Below are 21,281 nucleotides of genomic sequence, written 5' to 3'. Positions count from 1 at the left end.
ATTGCCTGCTTCTAGTACTGGTACTTTTAACTCCATCAGAGTAGCAGTGGCTACTTAATCTATGATTAACCTCATGCCAGAAAAGTTTAATTTAAGGATTCCAACTAAAGCTCTTTTCTGATACCCAATTTTCCCTTCTTTACTCCTATTCTATATAGTCTATATTCTATACTTACAAAACCACAATATTATCTCTTCCCATGAGAGTAAAAGTGAAAGGAAGGAGAATTTGGTTCTCTGTCATCCGTCATCAAACCAGTAAGAAACACAACATGATCCAGACAAGAGTACCTTTGCTCTGTCTATTATACCCTTGAACCTCACTGGCCCCTGGAATGACTGCTACTCAATAAATGGGGTAAAAGCAACAAAGGTTTTTGCCATTATGATTCCTCAAGTTCAGGAGGGATTTCATCTTTGCTGTTCTTCCCACATAGCACACTATCTTCCAACTCCTGCCCCTGTCTAGAATGTTCTCCCTCCTCATCTTTCCCTCTTAACTTCCCTGGATTTTCAGGTAAAGTCCCACCTACTACAAGAATCTTTCTTAGTCCTTTTTAACCACAGTTCTTTTTCTCTGAGAGTATCTCCAATGTATCTTATACAAATCATATTTGGATGTTATCTCTCATAAACTGTGAGCTCTTTTTTCCCTTTTCTCTTCTTTTCTTTTTAATTTATAGAATTAAATAATAATTTCCATAAAATAGTGTAATGAAAGAAATGATTGTACATGAAACTGCAAATCTACTATGCACTACTCACTATTTCTTTCAAAAAGACAACAAAAGCAATAAGAGAACTATATGGTTCTGTACACATATATTGTATCTAGGATATACTATAACATATTTATCATGTATAAGACTGCCTGCCATCTAGGGAAGGGGATGGAGGGAGGGAGGGAAAAAATCGGAAGAGAAGTGAGTGCAAGGGATAATGTTATTAAAAATTACCCATTCATATGTTCTGTCAATAAGTTATTATAATAATAATAATAATTAATAATAAAAGACAACAAAAATATCACAAAAATTTCTTAAAGAAGGGAAAGGGATCTGTATGTGCAAGAATATTTGTGGTAGCCCTCTTTGTAGTGGCCAGAAACTGGAAACTGAGTGGATGCCCATCAATTGGAGAATGGCTGAATAAATCGTGGTAGGACCAGGAGATCATTATATACTTAAACAACAATACTATATGATGATCAATTCTGATGGACGTGGCCATCTCCAGCAATGAGATGAACCAGATCAGCTCCAATAGAGCAATAACGAACTGAACCAGTACACCCAGTGAAAGAACTCTTGGAGATGACTATAAACCATTACACAGAATTCCCAATCCTCATATTTTTGTCCGCATGCATTTTTTATTTCCTTCACAGGCTAATTGTACATTATTTCAAAGTCCGATTCTTTTTGTATACTAAAATAACTGTTTGGATATGTATACTTATATTGTATTTAATTTATACTTTAACATATTTAACATGTATTGGTCAACCTGCCATCTGGGGGAGGGGAGGAGGGGAAGGAGGGGAAAAATTGGAACAAAAAGTTTGGCATGCATATAACTTATAAATAAAAAGCTATAATTTTAAAAATTGGCTTTTCATGGTTATATTCAGAAATGAATTCTAAAACAATCTGTTTATCAGTTCAATAGAGTGCACATAGTTTTTAAATCATTTGTTATGTGCAATAGTGATTCCCAGGAAAATAAACTAATATGTTTTGGTTGATCTAGGACATATCACAAGGAGTTTGGATCATCTATTTTTAAAATAAAACAATGAAAGTAATTTATTGAGTTATTTAATGTATGAAATTGTGTTAATTGGAAATAATGCATCCATTTGAATTGCACCCCCACTGTTTATAATTTGTTATATGGTTTATTATTGTTCCTCCATAGTTAAAGATGGTATATCAAAAAGGAAAATTAATATTTAATATAAACATAAATTAATGTTTTGACAGCTTGTTGATCAATTAAAATAAGATACTTAAAATATATGTAATTGACTTTTAAGCAACCAAATATATCATTTTTGTAGTTCAAGTTTGTGGCTTTTTAAGATTGTGTACTGCCTAAAGAGAAAATATTAGGTAAACTTATTTTGAAAATAGAAATGTATCTATAATCAATACCATCAGTCCTTCAGATTGTTGACTATTTGACTAAAAAGTAATCAGGGAAAAAGTAAAATCCAATATTAATGTATAAATGACTGACTTGCCACTAAAATATTATTCTCTCTTATGCTTTTTCAGGAATGGGGTGTTTTTGGGGAGCAGAACGTAAATTTTGGGACTTGAAGGGAGTATATTCTACTCAAGTTGGCTATGCTGGAGGCTACACTTCAAACCCAACTTATAAAGAAGTCTGCTCAGGTAGGAAAATTTTGCTTTCTGGATCACAAATGTAATGTGTAGTTGAGATAGATAACTTTTCTTTCTCCCCCCAATATATGTATACATATTTATATAGTTATTTTGTTGCACAAGAAATATCAGATTGAGAAGGAAGGAAAAGAAAAATTGAGAAAGAAAAAACAATGCAAGCAAATAACAACAGAGAGAGTGAGAATGTTATGTTGTATTGCACCCTCTGTTCCCATGGTTCTCTCTCTGGATGTATATGACTCTCTTCATCACAAGTGGAACTGGTTTGAATCCTCTCATTGCTGAAGAGGGCCACGTCCATCAGAATTGATCCTCATATAGTAGTGTTGCTGAAGTGTACAATGATCTCCTGGTTCTACTCACTTCACTCAGAATCAGTTCATGTAAGTCTCTCCAGGCCTTTCTGAAATCATCCTGCTGATCCTTTTTTATAGAACAGTAGTATTCCATAGCATTTATATATTATTCATAATTTATTCATATAAATTCATAATTTATTCAGCCATTCTCCAATTGATGGGCAGGTAGATACCTTTTCTGTACTGCTTATACAACTCACAAAACTCATTGCACCCTCTCTGTGCTGGCTCACTCATTGTAACTACCTCTCATGTTGACAGATCTGGGTTCCCAGAGAAGGTGCACGACCAAGTAGTTTCAATCATATTTGTTCAAGGCTATTAAGACTAACTTCCTCACGTCAGTATTACAGCTCCTGAATCCCTATTGGTGTAGTTCAATTTTCACAAAACTTCCATTCACAATAATGATACTCTTACCTCTGAAATATAACCATTTATTTAACCATATGGCAGAAGAAATAATAACATAATAATATAATAAAGCAGATATAGGAATAATAAATATGTTGCAATTCATACACAAACCTGAGTCACACTCTTCCATCAGTATATACAGTATCTGTGAGAGTGAATCAGTACATACTTATGAAAACACAGCAGCGAATTAATCATATGAATGAGGAAAATCCATGAGCAAGGTTATCTCATAACTCCTCTCTGTGTCTCACATATTGTCTGTAATATTTTCTTGATGAAGTACCTTGTGTGTTGAATAAATCTATCCACTGCTAAGATGAGCTATGCAGTGCTGTGATTGACTAACAGTTCATTGAGCATACTGTCTCAGCTAAAATAATGGCATTTTTTTCACACCTCTATAATGGCACAATAATCCTCTGCATAGTCTCCTTACTTAAGGCAGTAAAACAAAATTAAACAAAACCATATGCTGTAGTAACTGTGACTGACAAGAGTATTCTCTGTCAGTCCATACCTTTAGTCTAATTCTATTCAGAGAAAAGAAATGATTTCAAATCAATCATTGGATACCAATATTGATTTTCCAAAATCATAGGCATCCAATAAATTTGATAACCTAAGTGAAATGGATGACTACCTCCAAAAATATAGACTTCCCAGACTAACAGAGGAGGAAGTAAATTGCTTGAATAGTCCCATTTCAGAAAAAGAAATAGGACAGGCAATTAAACAACTCCCTAAGAAAAAATCCCCAGGACCAGATGGATTTACATGTGAATTTTACCAAACATTTAAAGAACAATTGGCCCCAATGCTATATAAATTATTTGATAAAATAGGGAATGAAGGAGTCCTACCAAATTCCTTCTATGACACAGACATGGTACTGATACCTAAACCAGGTAGGCTGAAAACAGAGAAAGAAAATTATAGACCAATCTCCCTAATGAATATTGATGCTAAAATCTTAAATAAGATATTAGCAAAAAGACTACAGAAAATCATCTCCAAGATAATACACTATGATCAAGTAGGATTTATACCAGGAATGCAGGGCTAGTTCAATATTAGGAAAACTATCAATATAATTGGCCATGTTAATAACCAAATTAACAAAAACCATATGATCATCTCAATAGATGCAGAAAAGCATTTGATAAAATCCAACATCCATTCCTATTAAAAACACTTGAGAGTATAGGAATAAATGGACTTTTCCTTAAAATAATCAGCAGCATCTATTTAAAACCATATAGTAAGCATCATATGTAATGGAGACAAACTGCAACCATTCCCAATAAGATCTGGAGTGAAACAAGGTTGCCCACTATCACCGTTACTATTTAATATTGTATTAGAAACACTAGCTATAGCAATAAGAGCTGAGAAAAAGATTAAAGGAATAAGAATAGGTAATGAGGAAGCCAAATTATCACTCTTTGCCGATGACATGATGGTATACTTAGAGAACCCCAGAGATTCTGCTAAAAAGTTATTAGAAATAATCCACAACTTTAGCAAAGTTGCTGGTTATAAAATAAACCCACATAAGTCATCAGCATTCTTATATATCACTAACAAAATCCAACAGTCAGAGTTACAAGAGAAATTCCATTTAAAGTAACTACTGATAATATAAAATATTTAGGAATCTATCTGCCAAGGAAAATCAGAAACTTTATGAGCAAAATTACAGACCACTTTTCCACAAATTAAGTCTGATCTAACCAATTGGAAAAATATTAAATGCTCTTGGATAGAGCTGAGCAAATATAATAAAGATGACAATATTACCTAAACTAATCTATTTATTTAGCGTATACCAATCAGACTCCCAAAAACTATTTTAATGACCTAGAAAAATAACAACAAAGTTCATATGGAAAAACAAAAGGTCAAGAATTTCAAGGAATTAATGAAAAAAAATCAAATGATGGTGGCTTAGCTGTACCAGATCTAAAATTATATTATAGAGCAGCAGTTACCAAAACTATTTGGTATTGGCTAAGGAATAGATTAGTTGATCAGTGGAATAGATTAGGTTCAAGGGACAAAACAGTCAACAAATATAGCAACCTAGTCTTTGACAAACCCAAAGATCCCAGCTTTTGGGATAAGAACTTACTGTTTGATAAAATTGCTGGGAAAATTGGAAACTAATATGGCAGAAACTAGGCATTGATCCATACTTAACGCTGTACACCAAGATAAAGGTCAAAATGGGTTCATGACCTAGGCATAAAGAATGAAATTATTAATAAATTAGAGGAACACAGGATAGTTTACCTCTCAGACCTGTGGAATGGGAAGGTCTTTATGACCAAAGCAGAACTAGAGATCATTACTGATCACAAAATAGAAAATTTCGATTATACCAAACTGAAAAGTTTTTGTACAAAACAAAACTAATGCAGACAAGATTAGAAGGGAAGCAATAAACTGGGAAAATATTTTTACAGTCAAAGGTTCTGATAAAGGCCTCATTTCCAAAATACATAGAGAATTAACTCTAATTTATAAAAAATCATGCCATTCTCCAATTGAAAAATGGTCAAAGGATATGAACAGACAATTCTCAGATGAAGAAATTGAAACTATTTCTAGTCATATGAAAAGATGCTCCAAGTCATTATTAATCAGAGAAATGCAAATTAAGACAACTCTAAGATACCACTACACACCTGTCAGATTGGCTAAGATGACAGGAAAAAATAATGATGATTGTTGGAGGGGATGCGGGAAAACTGGGACATTGATTCATTGTTGGTGGAGTTGTGAACGAATCCAACCATTTTGGAGAGTAGTTTGGAACTATGCTCAAAAAGTTATCAAACTGTGCATACCCTTTGATCCAGCAGTGTTACTACTGGGATTATATCCCAAAGAGATTATAAAGAGGGGAAAGGGACCTGTATGTGCACGAATGTTTGTGGCAGCCCTTTTTGTAGTGGCTAGAAACTGGAAACTGAATGGATGTCCATCAGTTGGAGAATGGCTGAATAAACTGTGGTATATGAAAATTATGGAATATTACTGTTCTGTAAGAAATGACCAACAGGATGATTTCAGAAAGGCCTGAGAGACTTACAGAACTGATGCTGAGTGAAATGAGGCAGGACCAGGAGATCATTATATACTTCAACAACAATACTAGATGATGACCAGTTCTGATGGATCAGGCCATCCTCAGCAACGCGATCAACCAAATCATTTCTAATGGAGCAGTAATGAACTGAACTAGCTATGCCCAGAAAAATAACTCTGGGAGATGACTAAAAACCATTACATTAAATTCCCAATCCCTATATTTATGCACACATGCATTTTGATTTCCTTCACAAGCTAATTGTACAATAATTCAGAGTCTGATTCTTTTTGTACAGCAAAATAATGTTTTGGTCATGTATACTTATTGTGTATCTAAGTTATATTTTAATATATTTAACATCTACTGGTCATCCTGCCATCTAGGGAGGGGTGGGAGAGTAGAGGTGAAAAATTGGAACAAGAGGTTTGGCAATTGTTAATGCTGTAAAGTTACCCATGTATATATCCTGTAAATAAAAGGCTATTAAATAAAAATAAAAAAAAATCATAGGCATCTTATTACCTCCACAGTCTTCATAACCTAAACCTTTTAGACTTTTCAAGTCTTAGGACATTGTACTCTCTCTCACATACTATCCCATCTAGCCACTCTGGCCTGCTTGATGTTCTTCAATCAAATTCCCCTATCTGGGCCTTTTTGCTGGGTATTCCCCAGAGCCTGTTAATATTTTTTCTCCCCACCTCTGCTTTTGGTTTCCCTAGATTCCTTCCAGATTCATCTCAAAATCCCAGCTCCTTCAGAAATTTTATCCCAGTCCTCTCAATTAGTGTTATCTTCCCCTCTAGGAAGATCTTCCATCTACTAAGTATATATCTAGTCATTTTTTATGTTTGTTTCTCTCAGTAGAATGTTAACTTCTTGAATCTATGGAACATTTTTACCTTTATTTCTTTCTTGGCACTTAGTGTGTACTCAGCATATAGTTAGCTTTTATAATAAAGAGTTTTCTTTATGTACCTACTTGTATATGCATTTTAAATTATTTTAAGATTCTTATTCTGATTATAACATGTTCTGTGAAAATTTACGTTTTTATTTCAAATTTTGGAATCATATGCATTTATATGTTTGTATATTTTGTTGTTTAATCATTTTTTCTGTTGTATCTGACTCTTTGAGATATCATTTGGGAGGTTTCTTAGTAAAGTATTGGAGTGGTTTGCAATTTCCTCTTCCAGCTAATTTTATAGTTGAAGAAACTCAGGCAAACAGGGTTAAGCAACTTGCCCAAGGTCATACAGTTAGGAACTGTTTGAGGCCAGATTTGAACTTAGGAAAAAGACTTTTGGTTGCAAGCTTGATGCTCTGTACTCTGTGCCACCCAGCTATACTATATATAAACATAACATGTAACTATATTTATTTATATATCTTTGGAGACATATTTGTAAATGTTCATTTATCTATGTTTATATTATGTACCTCTATGTATCTTTTTTAATCTTTATGAAAGTAAAGCAGTTTCATGAATTGTAGATGTGTTCATTTCTATGCTTATGAATGAATTTAAAAGAGGATATTTATATGTGTATAAATATATTATTGGCCACCCAGGTTTAAAATCTTAATCTTACCTGACACTTCCTTCTCCTTGCCTTCCTCTGTTTTGTCAAATTTGTCAATTTGAACTCATAAATCACAGAATCAAAGAATTTTGGAATTAGCAGAGAATTCAGCAATTATATATGCTAACCCATACTTGAAAATGAATCCTCTTTACAATACATCACATAAAGATTTCTAGCAAGAGGGAATCCTTTATCTCTTAAGCCCTTTCTACTTTTGGAATGCTTTTGTTATCGGCTGTTCTCTTGGCCTGAAGCCTACCTACATTTTCTCCTTAGCCCAAATAGAATAAATCTACTCATTATCCTCTGACATGAAAACCCTTTCCTATATCCCTTTCTAACCCCAATCTCTTCTCCTGTCTAAACAGCCCCAATTCCTTCAACTGATCCTATGTGGCATGAACACTAGGCTCTTCACCATTCTGGTTGCTCCAGTCAGGTTGCTCTCCAGCTTATTGACATCTTCCCAACATGTGTCCAGAACAGAACACAGAATTCTGTTTGACTAGGATATCTGCCTTATTCCTGGAAGTTATGCTTCTCATAAGCTTGCACAAATTAGTTTTCTGGACTGATGCATCATCTTGCTGACTTACTGAGCTTATGGTGTGCCAACTTATTCTAAAAATTGCTCATCATATCTCTACCCATCTTGTACGTGTTAAGTAGATTTTTTGAATGTGAGTAAAAGACTTTATATTTAGCTCTATTAAATTTTATTTAGCCAGTTGGTCCTATGTTCTAGCCTATCTAGATCTTTCAGGAATTTAATTTTATCATAGAGTATAATAGCTTTTCTCCTAAGCTTTGTGTCATTTGCAGAGTTGATAAGCATACCATCTCCTTGCTTTTAGTGAAGTCATTGATAAGAGATTTTTAAACACACAGAGGCTTGCACAGATCTTGGGATTTTTCCTGGATACTTTCCTTCCCATGTCTAAATGAATTGTTTTTTAATTAGGCCTTTCAACAAGTTCAAAATCTAGTTGTTGTTCACTTGCTTCACATGATTTACTTTTTATGACTCCATGTGGGATTTTCTTAGCAAAGATACCTGCATGATTGCCATTTCCTTCTCTAGCTCATATTACAGATGAGGAAACTGAGGCAAACAGGATTAAGTGACTTGTCCAGAGTCATATAGCTAGTGTGTCTGAGGCCAGATTTGAACTCAAGAAGACTTCAAGCTCTGTGTTCTATTTACTATATCACCTTGGTACCCTATTTAGTTGCTTCTATTTTTTTCTATAAGAATAGTTAAAAGATTTATCAAATGCTTTCTTCCTCCTCATCCTCGTCCTTCTTCTCATCTTCCTCCTCCTCCTCCTCCTCCTCCTTTATTCCCTCTTTTTCTTCTTCCCCCTCCTCATTTTTCTTCTCTTTTTCCTCCTCCTCCTCCTCCTCCTCCTCCTCCTCTTCCTCCTCCTCTTCCTCCTCCTCCTCCTCCTCCTCTTTCTCTTCTTCCTCCTCTTCCTCCTCCTCTTCCTCTTGTTCTTTCTGGTTAGTTCCCTAGTGCTTTTTCTCCTTTTTCTATCTTTCTGGTATCACTGACAGTGATTTGAGTAATCAAATTCACTTAGACCTGAATATGTTGTCCATCTGGCTAATGTAACTTTAATTTAGTAAGGATATCTAAGTGATCCCTTCCCACCTATTTATTTATCTTGAGTACAAACTCAAGCTTTTTTTTTTTTTTTTTGGTCATTCCTAATCCAGAAGTCATTCTGTCTGACAGAGAAAATAGAAACAAGCAAAAATACAATTTAAGCAATTCTGTCTTCTTCAGTTATCATTTTCTTTAGAATATATCTGAAAATAATTGCTTTTCTTTCCTCAGCTTTTCTCATAAGCCTTGGCTTATTCTGAGTTTTAGTATTCTTGACTATTCTTTTTTTCTATTCTTTCATGCTATGCTTTTTATACTTTTCCTTCCTTTTCTGCCTTTTTTTCTTCCTACTATATAAATTTTTAAACAAATCTCAGTTGGCTGATGAGTTCTTAATGCATCAACATTGTTCTCTTCAGAGGACTCTTTCTCTTCAGTGAAATTGATTCTCTTTGTTATTTTCAGAATTTCAATGACAGGAAGCTTTCCATCAGTCCTATATCTACTTCCCCTGTAGAATTTTAACTTTTGGTCTTTGACATTTCTCCCATCTCTGCCATCTGTCTTCTCTCTACTTAAATAGCCATCGCCTTCATTATCTTTCCTCTGGAATATTGTTATAGTCTTATAAATGTTCTTCTCTATGTTGTCATTCTTTCTGCTCTTTATTTCATCCTCCATATAACTGTCAATATAGTCTTTCTAAGGTCCTTGGCAGCCCATTAAAAATCAAAGTGGCCCTCAGGTAGGTGTGGCTCCCTATCCTTTTCCAGTGATAGATAATGGAATAAAAGGGGGCAGAGAAAGAATCAGAGCATCTATGAACGTCAAATTATTTGTACTCTAAATATAAGATACTTTTACATTTGCTATTGAGTGGCACACAACTACTGAAGCAACTAAATTGCATCAATCTTGGTAATCTCACTTAATGAAGTTAGAAGAGAAAAGAAAGTATGGAAACTAAAGGGAGGGATGACTCATAGGTTCTCTACAAAGAGATAGTGGATTTGGTAGATTTGGTTCTGTCTATTTTGTCCAAAGTTAACAAGAAAGATAATTTTATGCCATTTTAAGCATCTTTTATTGTAGTAATCATAATAAATATTTACAAAAAGATAACCATAAGTCCCAATTATGTGCAAATATCTATTACAAAAGATGAAGAGATGAAGAAATTCTACAAAGAACTCAATGAATTCCTTCAGATTATCTTAACATAATTAAATACTTGGTGACTTCAATGTAAAAATGCTTGTAACTGAAGATAATAAAAATTGTTACAAAATGTAGTCACAGAATAAATAATCAGAAGAAAAAAGGTTTATGCAGAAGCCTAATTGCTATATTTTATGAATACCTTTTTTTGGGAAAAAAGAATTAGACTATGTTAGACATGGTGACAATAACCTAATTAAAATTATATTTTAATGGACAAAAATAGCTTACTGATGTGAAGTCATTCCTAAACTGATTGTATATAGTCAGACTATGAACTTAATAGAACAATCAACTAGTCAGTGAGCTTTTATAATAGCAGCTTTTTATTTTTCAAAATATATGCAAAGATAGTTTTCAACATTCATTTTGGCAAAACCTTGTGTTTCACATTTTTCTCCCCTTTCCCTTTTCCTCTCTCCCCTAGACAGCAAATAATATAATATAAGTTAAATATATACAATTCTTTGAACATATTTCCACATTAATTATGCTACACAAGGAAAAACAGATCAAAAAGAAAAAAATGAGGGAAAAAAAGCAAACAAGCAGCAACAAAAAAATATGAAAATACTATGTTGTGGTCTACCTTTAGTCCTCATCATCCTCTCTCTAGATTGGTTCCCTTAGATGGCTCTCTCCATCACAAGTCTATGGGAATTGGCCTGAAACCCCTTATTGGTCAACGAATTTTTATTATGTACTTATACCTATCAATTATTTTGGAGGTTCTAGGGATACATATACCAAAATATAATAGTTATTGCCCTCGAGGATTTTATATTCTATTAGGGAATATCACACATCTAAAAATAAATATATACTAAAAAAATACAAGCTAGGGTTTTGTGGTTTTGGGTTTTTTTTTTAAGTGGAGAAAGGGGAGTGACTAGCAACTAAAGGTACCAGGAAAGACCTCGGGTACAAGAACATACTTGAGCTGAGCTTTGAATGAAGGAGGGATCCTAAGAGGTAATGGGGAGGAAGAAGAAAATTCCAAGCTTAGAAGATGGTGAGGAAGGAAGTTTGAAGAGAGGCCTTGAGAAAAAAAGTTTGAGTGGCCTGTGTGAGTGAGAACAAGAGGACTAGTTTGCTAGAATGCTGGATTGTGAGAAAGTAAGTCATAATAAGGATAAAAAGATAGGTTGGACCCAGATTGTATAGGATTTTACATGTCAAACAGAGAAGTTAACATTTGAATCTGGAAGAAACAGGGAGTCATGTAGAGTCCCTAGAGTGGGAATATGTCATAATCACATATGTGCCTCAGAAATATTGATCTGGCAATGGAATGAAAGATGGACCAGAAAAAAATATTAAAAAATTAATGTAAATGTAAATGAAAGAATAAAATTAAGAAAAAGACATGCTTCACAATCATAACAATTATAGCTGTTTAAACAAGTTATTGGTGCTGACAAATAGGAAATGGGCAGAGGAACTGACACCAACTTTTACTGAAAACTGTTTCCTAAAGAATTTTCAGCTGTGTTGAGAAACTATTAGGAGAGAAAGAAAAATTCCAGAAACACTCAGTCATCAAATATTTGTTCATTTTGTCAAGCAGGGACATAAAAAAGCTGAAGGGATCAATTCTTTGAAGTTTAAAATGATTGCTGGGCTCTTTTGTTAATTACCTATTTTTATTTCATATTGTTGATGTTGATGTTGAGCCATGTCTGACTTTTTGTGACCCTGTTTGGGATTTTCTTGGCAAAGATACTGGAGTATTTTGCCATTTCTCCTTTGACTCACTTTACAAATGAGGAAACTGAGGCAGACAGGGTTAAGTGACTTGCCTAGGGTCACACAGATTTGAATTAAGGAAGATGAACTTTTCTGGCACTGTCCACTGTACCACCTAGCTGCTCTTTATTATTTCTTCAAAATTTTACATTCCATCTGTCTGAACTATTAGAGGAGATCCTCAATGAGACAACTCAACTAATATATATTCCATCTCACATCTCTTTATTTTCCCCTGCTTATCATATATGCTTGGAATAGACCCAGTCCTAATTCTTGCCTCTCAGGATTCTTGTCTTCCAGATTCAACTTAGATACTGTATTTTCTTTTCATAGCCTTCTTTGATCTGCCTAGTAATTAGAACTTTTTCCCATCTAATATTACATTTACTCATATATATTCATGCTGCATCACCTGTCCCTTGAAGACTATTATTTTCTTGAGGTCAGGGATTGATTTGTTTTTGTCTTTGTATACTAGCATTTGTCATTTTATTTTACTGTTGAGAGGTATATGATAGTGTTTGTTGACTTGAAGTACAGAGAATTGTAGTTATTTCTGCAAAACAGCAAATCTTTAAAAATTGAATGGTTATTTATAATCAATCCTCAACTTTTGTGACAACTCCAAGAAAGGTATGACAGTCAATAATGCTAATGTTGATATATTGAACCGATAAGAAATAGGGGATTAGGTTCCCACAACCATCAAAAACTGTCATCTTTCCCTAGAACGTGCTGAACATATACTTTCTACATACAGTTTTTTATAATATTAATTCTGATAATATATACTCTTCCTAACACAGAAACAATGAAATAATCCATAACATGCAATACACAAAATAAAATTGGTAAAATGCAAAATCTTTTTTCTTTTTAGTATTTTACTTCTATTTTGTGTATATAATGAGTCATAAGGTCGTTAACCAAACTTGCTGCCATTGTGACTGTAGGCATTCCTGAGCAATGTTCAGCTAACACTTTTTATTTTCTCACTAAGCCACATCACTGATTTTGTATGCTTGGGCTTAGAATCCAAAGGACTTGCAGTAGGCTTTGGGGCACAATAACACAAAATTTGAGTTTTAAAGGCAAACATTGAAAATATGCAATGAATGCACACTGAGAGCTCTTTACAATGGTAGTGGGATTAAGACCAGTAAAGTACCCAGTAGGATACTAACCACTCCACAAATATGCATGCATTGTTCCTCTTATTTTTTCTACTGGGCATAGATGCAAATGTGAGGATTGCTAAACTCAAAAGTAAAAATGATGTTACTAATAAAATCATGGGAATACTTGAAGTTGTGAAAGTTAAATGGGAGAATGTTGAGGATCGACTTTCCCTGAAGTTCCATGACACTGTTCTCACAGAATGGAGACCCTTTACATGATTTTTGGTTTTTTGCCTTATTTTGGAAATATGTCACAAGTTCCCAGGAAATTACTTCTATCATCCTTTTTCTTGCTTCTGGCTGGATTTCCTCTTAATCCTTACCTGACCCAATCCTTGCTAGCTTTTCCTTATAGCTATGAGAAAAGGAGGGTATCAGTAATTAGTTGGGTAATATTTCCTCCACCATGAAACAGAAGACAATTCTTATGTTAATAACTGATAATGTCAATATGCTGCTATCAATATGCTTCTTTGCTCTCTACTCCCATTCATCACAAACCAGACTTTAATAAAATTTTTAAAAGGGTCATATAACAACATGACTATTGTAGTTGTGCTAAAACTAGAATGCATCTAAGTATTAGCTGTGCTTCAAGGTGCAGGATATTGGATGTCCTATATTGATAACAATCCCACAGATTTATCTCCTGGCAAGAATTAATGAAGCCTTATTTCCATAAACAACAATTTCAATGAGAACTTATTTCAACTTTAAAACCAAAGGGAGCTGTATATTAGTGAGATCATTAATTAATACTCAGAGTTAGAATTTGTTTTCAGTAATGTGGTGCCCATACTTGCTACAGTTGTTGTAGTTACAATTTAAGACTGGAAATACTAGAAGGGAGTACACAGTTTTCATGAAGGAAGAGTATGGTTGGAGTACAGCTCTATCCTGCACCATCTTAATCTGCAGAGATGGGGGCTAGGTATGACAAGCATGATGAAAATTGAAGGGAATTTCCTTTCCCAAATATCGGAACTTTAGAGAGATATGACTACTGGAAAGCAAAAGGAGTTCACAAGACAGATTTGGCCTTAGAGACTTTAGCTATGCCTTATATCTTTTTTTTTTTTAATAACTTTTTATTGACAGAACCCATGCCAGGGTAATTTTTTACAACATTATCCCTTGCACTCACTTCTGTTCCGATTTTTCCTCTCCCTCCCTCCACCCCCTTCCCCAGATGGCAAGCAGTCCTATACATGTTAAATATGTCACAGCATATCTTAGATACAATATATGTGTGCAGAACCAAACAGTTCTCTTTTTGCACAGGGAGAATTAGATTCAGAAGGTATAAATAACCTGGGAAGAAGAACAAAAATGCAAGTAGTTTACATTCATTTCCTAGTGTTCTTTCTTTGGGTGTAGCTGCTTCTGTCCATTCTTGATCAATTGAAAATAAGTTAGATCTTCTCTTTGTCGAATAAATCCACTTCTGTCAGAATACATCCTCATACAGTATCGTTGTTGAGGTATATAATGATCTCCTGGTTCTGCTCATTTCACTCAGCATCAGTTCATGTAAGTCTCTCTAAGCCTCTCTGTATTCATCTTGCTGGTCATTTCTTACAGAACAATAATATTCCATAACATTAATATACCATAATTTATTCAGTCATTCTCCAATTGATGGGCATCCATTCATTTTCCAGCTTCTATATGCCTTATATCTTAATGGGAATAAATGTAGAGTCAGAAAGTACATAGGATCCAACCTCTCATTTTGCATATGTAGTTTGAGAAGATATATATATATATATATATATATATATATATATATATATATATATGATATTTAGTTTGAGACATTTGGTGAGCAAGACTAGGCCTGGATAGATAGATCTTGGAACATTCTACATTGAGAAAATAATTAAACCCATGGGAACTGATGATATCACCAAATGAAATAATAGAAGAGGAAAGAAGACGATCCAAAACAGAACCTTTGGAGAGCCTTTGGATAGTTTTAATGGACACCACAGATGTCCATTAAATAGCCCAGATGAACATTCTGCAAATAAAGTTGGGAAAGAAGTATAGGAGAGAAAACCAAAAACAAATAATGTCAAAAAAAAAACCCCAAAAATCCAGAGAGGAGAGCTTCTGGGCAGAAAATAGAATTAGATGTTGCAGAGAAGTGAAGAAAGATAAAGTCTGAAAAATACCATTTAATTTGTCCAATAATTGATCATTGGTCACTTTGGAGATGATTTATATCAGTTAGAAGGCAAGATTTCTGTGGGTTAAGCAGAAAATATAAAGTCTTGGAATAGAGGCATATATTGGAGATAGCTCCCTCATAAAGTTTAGCTGACATTTGGAGAAGGCAAGACAAGAGAAAAGCTAGCATGGATGATAGGGCAAAGTGAAAGTGTTTTAAGCTTGGAGGAGAGATGGCTCTGTTTATATATAGAAGAGAGGGAGTCAGTAAATAGGGAAAGATTGAAGAGATAATAGTAGAAAAGACAAGATGAGATTGGTTGGCTTTGGCAAGAAGGGACACCCCTTCATTTTATAAAGGAATGAAGGAGGTAATAATAGTGGGAAGAGATGTCTTGAGTGCTATGAGATAAAGAGGAGGGAAAGAGGGAGCACTCCTAAAATGAACTCAGTTTGTTCAGTTAAGTGTGAGCAGAGGTTTCCAGCAGAGAAGGGAGATGGTATCCTAGGAAGCTTAAATTGAGATTAGAAAGCTTAAAACAACCAAGCTCTTTTGTTAGCTTTTTGTTAACAAAAAAGTTATCTTTTGTTAATAAACTGTCTTTGCTTTGAGTTGATATGTCCTTTGGTTTAATATTATAAAAAGAGATTTTGATTGGAGAAGGCAAATAAACAGATAAACTCACCAACTTAATAGAGAGTACTATATCTTTCCATATATTTTATTCTTTCAGTAGTCTGTAAACCTGATAACAGGGAATTGTGTTTTTTTCTTTTTTTTGTTTTAAATCTTTATTTCAATTTTGGCACAATACCTTCAACATACCGGACTTTAAGAAATGTTTCTCGAACTGAAGTGAATCAAAATCACAAGTTATCACCTCTCATTTTTTTTTTTTATTATTGCAAGTCATGAAGTTCCTTGCTACTAGAACCCAATGGATTAAAATTTTTTTAAGTTATTCAATTACAATAGATTTCAGATGGAAAATGCCATCCATACCCAGAGAGAGAATTATGGAGACTGAATGTGGATTGAAGCGTACAATTTCCACTTTTTTTCTTTGTTTTATTTTTCCTTTTTTATTGTATTTTCCTTTTTGGTCTGATTTTTTTTTTTTGGCATAACAAGAATAATATAGAAATATGTTTAGAAGGATGTTACATGTAAACCTCCATCAGATTGTTTGCTGTCTTGGGGAGGGAGAAAATTGGGAATAAAGGGAAAAGAAATTTGGAACAAAATCTTACAAGAATAAATATTGAAAACTATTTTCATATGTATTTGGAAAAACAATATAAAATTGAGGGAAAAAAAAAGTCATTGTTGGCAAGAGAGCTAGACTCAAACTTCAAGGGTTGAATATCCAAAATAAAATAATTACAAATTCAGGAATGCAAAAGGTCTTTTGCAGTTTGCTCCTTAAATAAGGGACACCTAAGTGGACAGAACACTGGGCCTGGAGTCAGGAAGACTCACTTCTTGACTTAAAATCTGACCCCAGATGCTTACCAGCTAGCAGTTTGATCCTCAGCAAGTCACTTAACCCTGTTTGCTTCAGTTTCTCATCTGGCAAACCATTCCAATATTTTTCCCAAAAAAAAGTCCAATGAGGTCATGAAGAGTCAGATACAAATGAAAACAACTGAACTGCAATGACTTAAGATTCTATGCTTTGATATCACTGTTTGGATATGAATATGTTGACTATCTCTATTTAGCTGATTCAAGTATGAAATGGAATATATATGTGAATTTTGAGTCCCTTACTTACTTATAGCTTTGGATAAAGAGTGAAACTTTAAACAAATAATTAAGTTGACAATGAAGGCTAAGCTGGAGACAATTTGTAGGATATTATTAGTAATATATATATAACATATGTATAATATCATAATAAATAGTAATATATTATAATATAGTAACATAATATGATATATTGGTTCTTCTTTTATACGATGTTTTTACAATGGGTCATTATCTTTAAGTTGTTATCCTGAAGTAGATATTCTAAGTAATCATAACTTTTGATTGAGGCGTCCCATTTTTAAACCATTTTATAAATTATGTGCTCCCAGCTTTGGTATGCCCTGTGGAACAATGTACTTTGGATTTGTAGTGTCATTCAGTACTGATATAACTTCAGATATGTCTCTTAACCATTCTGAGCCCATTTTCATCTATTAACTGACAAGATTAGAATATATTATCTTACAGGTTCTTCTAAGTATTAAAACTATAATCCTTTAGCTATGTCTCCCTTTCAATGTCACCAGTGAGGTAGACCTCTTAACCCCACTGAAATTCTAACCCACCATATATTTAGTTTCTGGCTAAAAATCTCAGTAGTTGCTGCCTATTTCAAGAGATGTTAAGAAGCACCATGAGTTATGTGGCTAATCTTCTAAAAAATGTATGATTCTTTTTTTCCTTTTTTCTTCTTCCTCTCTTTTCTCTCTCTCTTTTCTTCTTTCTTCCTTTTTTCTCTTGTTCTCTCTTTCTCTCTCTCCCTCTTCCTCCTCCCTCTCTCCTTTGTTCTCTTCCTTCTTTCCTCCTTCCCTTCCTCCCTTCCTTGCTTCCTTCCTTCCTTCCTTTCTTTGTTTCATTCTTCCTGTATTTATTAAATACCAGCTGTAACATAACCTTCACTGGCCAATAACAACTCATATTTTAATAATAAATAACATATAGGTTAGTACAGAGTGTTTTCCCCATTTTACAACCCTCATTATACAGACGGGAAAATTGAAATAGAATTTAAGTGACTTACTTGGAGTCATTCAACTAGTAAGTATCAGAGTTTGGAATCAAACTCAGTTCTTTTCAGTATAATAAATCTAAGACTTTTCAATATACACACTACCGACATGAGAATTCCTTTCCTAGAAGAAACTATAGGGGATTGTTATGTTTAGAAGTTACACCAAGGAAGAACAGTCTTTCTTGAGTAAATCCCAGAGCACTGCCATCCATGAGTTTACTGCTCTAAACTCTGACTTGAGTTAAAAAAAAAAATTAGACTGTTTCTTTCTCACACACCCACATACACAATAGTCATTATGCAAACCAGCCTATCAGCTGTCATGTTGTTGCTTTACTACATTGATTTTAGAGGTAATTGAGCTATTCAGATTCCTGAAGCTTATGAATACACTGATAGAGAATTATTCTTACATTTTATAATAACTGCTGTACAGATGAAAATATGAAAAGACATTCTGCAGTGGATAAGCATTCTGGGTTATTTTCAGTACATTAGTCTAATACACAAATACGCCATATTTGGCAAGCATTAGACAACCCAGGATGTTCATTCACTATGAAATATCTTCTCATATTTTGCTTACAGATGTTCAGAACAATTCCATGTTTATTAGTGTATTCATAAGCTTTTAGAAAACTGCACAGCTGAGTGCCACCAAAATCAGGGGCTTGAAGGGTGAGGGAGGGAGGAACTGTATTATTCCTTTTCACAACTTGTTTCTATACTATTACCATGGAAAATCTGAGGCCTAGACACTTTTCTTTTAAGCAGCAAATTTCTTTGGACTTTTAGGCTCTAGTTGAATTTGTGAACATGTCATATTTTAATCCCTCTCCCTCCATCATGTTCTTTACTGATAAAAATTATGTTTTCACATCTCTTAAGTGCAATAACTAGGATATTGTTAAGAAAATGTAGTTTTTGCTTTGGATGCTTGAGAATTGTATCTAAAGATCCCATAAATTTCTTACAGATATAAGAAAACTGCCTCGTTTTACTTGGATTTGATGATGGAGTTAGTGTTTGTTTAAGTGCAGCTATGGAGAGGTTTATGCAATTCACTTCAACAGGTATCTCTTAAGTACCCAATATGCAAAGGCCCAGGAATATAGAGACTAATTGAAAAAGTATTATTGACTTCAAGTAACTTACTTTCTCGAACTCAGTGCATTTCTTTTAAGACTATCCTTAATTTATGTTTTAGGACTTTCAAAGTGACTTTCTCACAGTAACTTGTGAGGGACATAGGGAATGTGTCACCCAGTCTCATTGCTTAGTTGAAGAAATGCATAGACAGGTTGGGTGACATGTCCATAGTAACATAATCACAATAAAGTTTTATCCTAAATCTATTGCTCTTTTACTATACTGTGCTATGTCCAGGAATGTGGTAGGAAATGTTTAACAGTTAGCTCTTTGAGAGGGGAAACATATGCATGATCCCCTTTTAAGTTTAATTTTTATTATTAATACTTTATTCATCACTTTCTCAAGTCTAGACATTCAACAAAAAATAAATCAAACACTGGTGTATAGCATTGGCTGATTTCTGAGGCATAAATGCTAATACTGAAAATTTAACATTTGATTCCTGTTGGAAGCTTAACTGGCCACAGCACACTTCTGGCTATGACTCAAAATGATAATTACTACTACTAATAATAATTTATCTTGTTAAATCATTCCAGCAATAAATTAAAGAAATGTATACTTAGAAATTTTCCCTAAAATTATTATTTGGGGTTATAACTAGAATTATTTTAATCATTTCAAAAATGGCTATATGTTTATAATAGAGCCCACCCACCATTGAAGAAATCAGTTCTGTTACCAATTTTCTTGTTCTTCTTTTCCTGTTTTTACTTCTTTGCTTCTTTGGTTTAAAAAACAAACATGGGAAATTCAGGGTGTAAAGAGTCATTTCCCTCAGTCCAACAAGTAGGAGTGGATAGTACTGCATTTGCCATAACTAAGCATTTGATTACCATAGTAGCATGAAGCAACAGAGATGGCCCATATATTGATTTCTTTTCAATGTGGGTAGGAATATGGGATGTGGGAAAACCAGATGTACTCTTGGCTCCGGTATTGATTATCTTTGTGAGCCTGGACAAACTATTTAAGATCTTTCATACTCGGTTTTCCAATCTATAAAATGAGAGGAAATGGGGTTAAATGATCATTAAGATTCTTCACAATTCTAAAAACTATGTTTTATAATATACTGAGACTTCCAAAGTCAATCCTGTAGAGTAGTCTGTCTCCCTTAGTAGTATAAGTACAACATATATATATATATATATATATATATATATATATATATATATATAAAGATTCTCTTTCTCTACTAGTGACTGTTCATGTGCAGGGCAAAAGGAAAAAATACAAATACATTGGGCACTAGTACTTGATTTCTGTTTGATCAATGAACTTTGCAGCAGCAGCAACATAGTTGACATTATGCTTTTAAAGCTTACAAAGTACTTCGGACACATTATCTTATTTGAGACTTACTTTGTAAGGGAAGGTCTAAAAAACAATTTTTCCCCCTGAGGCAATTGGGGTTACATTGCCCAGGGTTACACAGCTAGGAAGTGTTAAGTGTCTGAGGTCATATTTGAACTCAGGTTCTCTGTACCATCTTGTTGCTCCTCTTTTTTTTTTTTTTTTTAATCAAGGTCTAAAAAACACTTTTGTTAATCCAAATTTGTAGTCATGTTCATGTAGGC

At 33.9% G+C, this 21,281-nt stretch overlaps 1 protein-coding gene across 5 annotated transcripts in view; it reads left to right on the top strand.

Annotated features, from left to right (window-relative positions):
• The window catches only part of MSRA (methionine sulfoxide reductase A), a 509,773-nt gene that overhangs the window by 245,675 nt on the left and 242,817 nt on the right, over window positions 1-21,281 (top strand). For all 5 annotated transcript variants that reach the window (XM_031950908.1, XM_031950909.1, XM_031950912.1 and 2 more), the window contains one exon: window positions 2,277-2,396. In XM_031950908.1, coding sequence (XP_031806768.1) covers window positions 2,277-2,396 — 120 coding nt within the window. The remainder of the gene's footprint in view (window positions 1-2,276; window positions 2,397-21,281) is intronic.

The sequence above is a fragment of the Sarcophilus harrisii genome, chromosome 2, assembly GCF_902635505.1.
Source record: "Sarcophilus harrisii chromosome 2, mSarHar1.11, whole genome shotgun sequence".
NCBI lineage: Eukaryota > Metazoa > Chordata > Mammalia > Dasyuromorphia > Dasyuridae > Sarcophilus > Sarcophilus harrisii.
The sequence above is the reverse complement of the archived record's forward strand: the minus strand, read 5'-3'. Positions and strand labels throughout refer to the sequence as shown.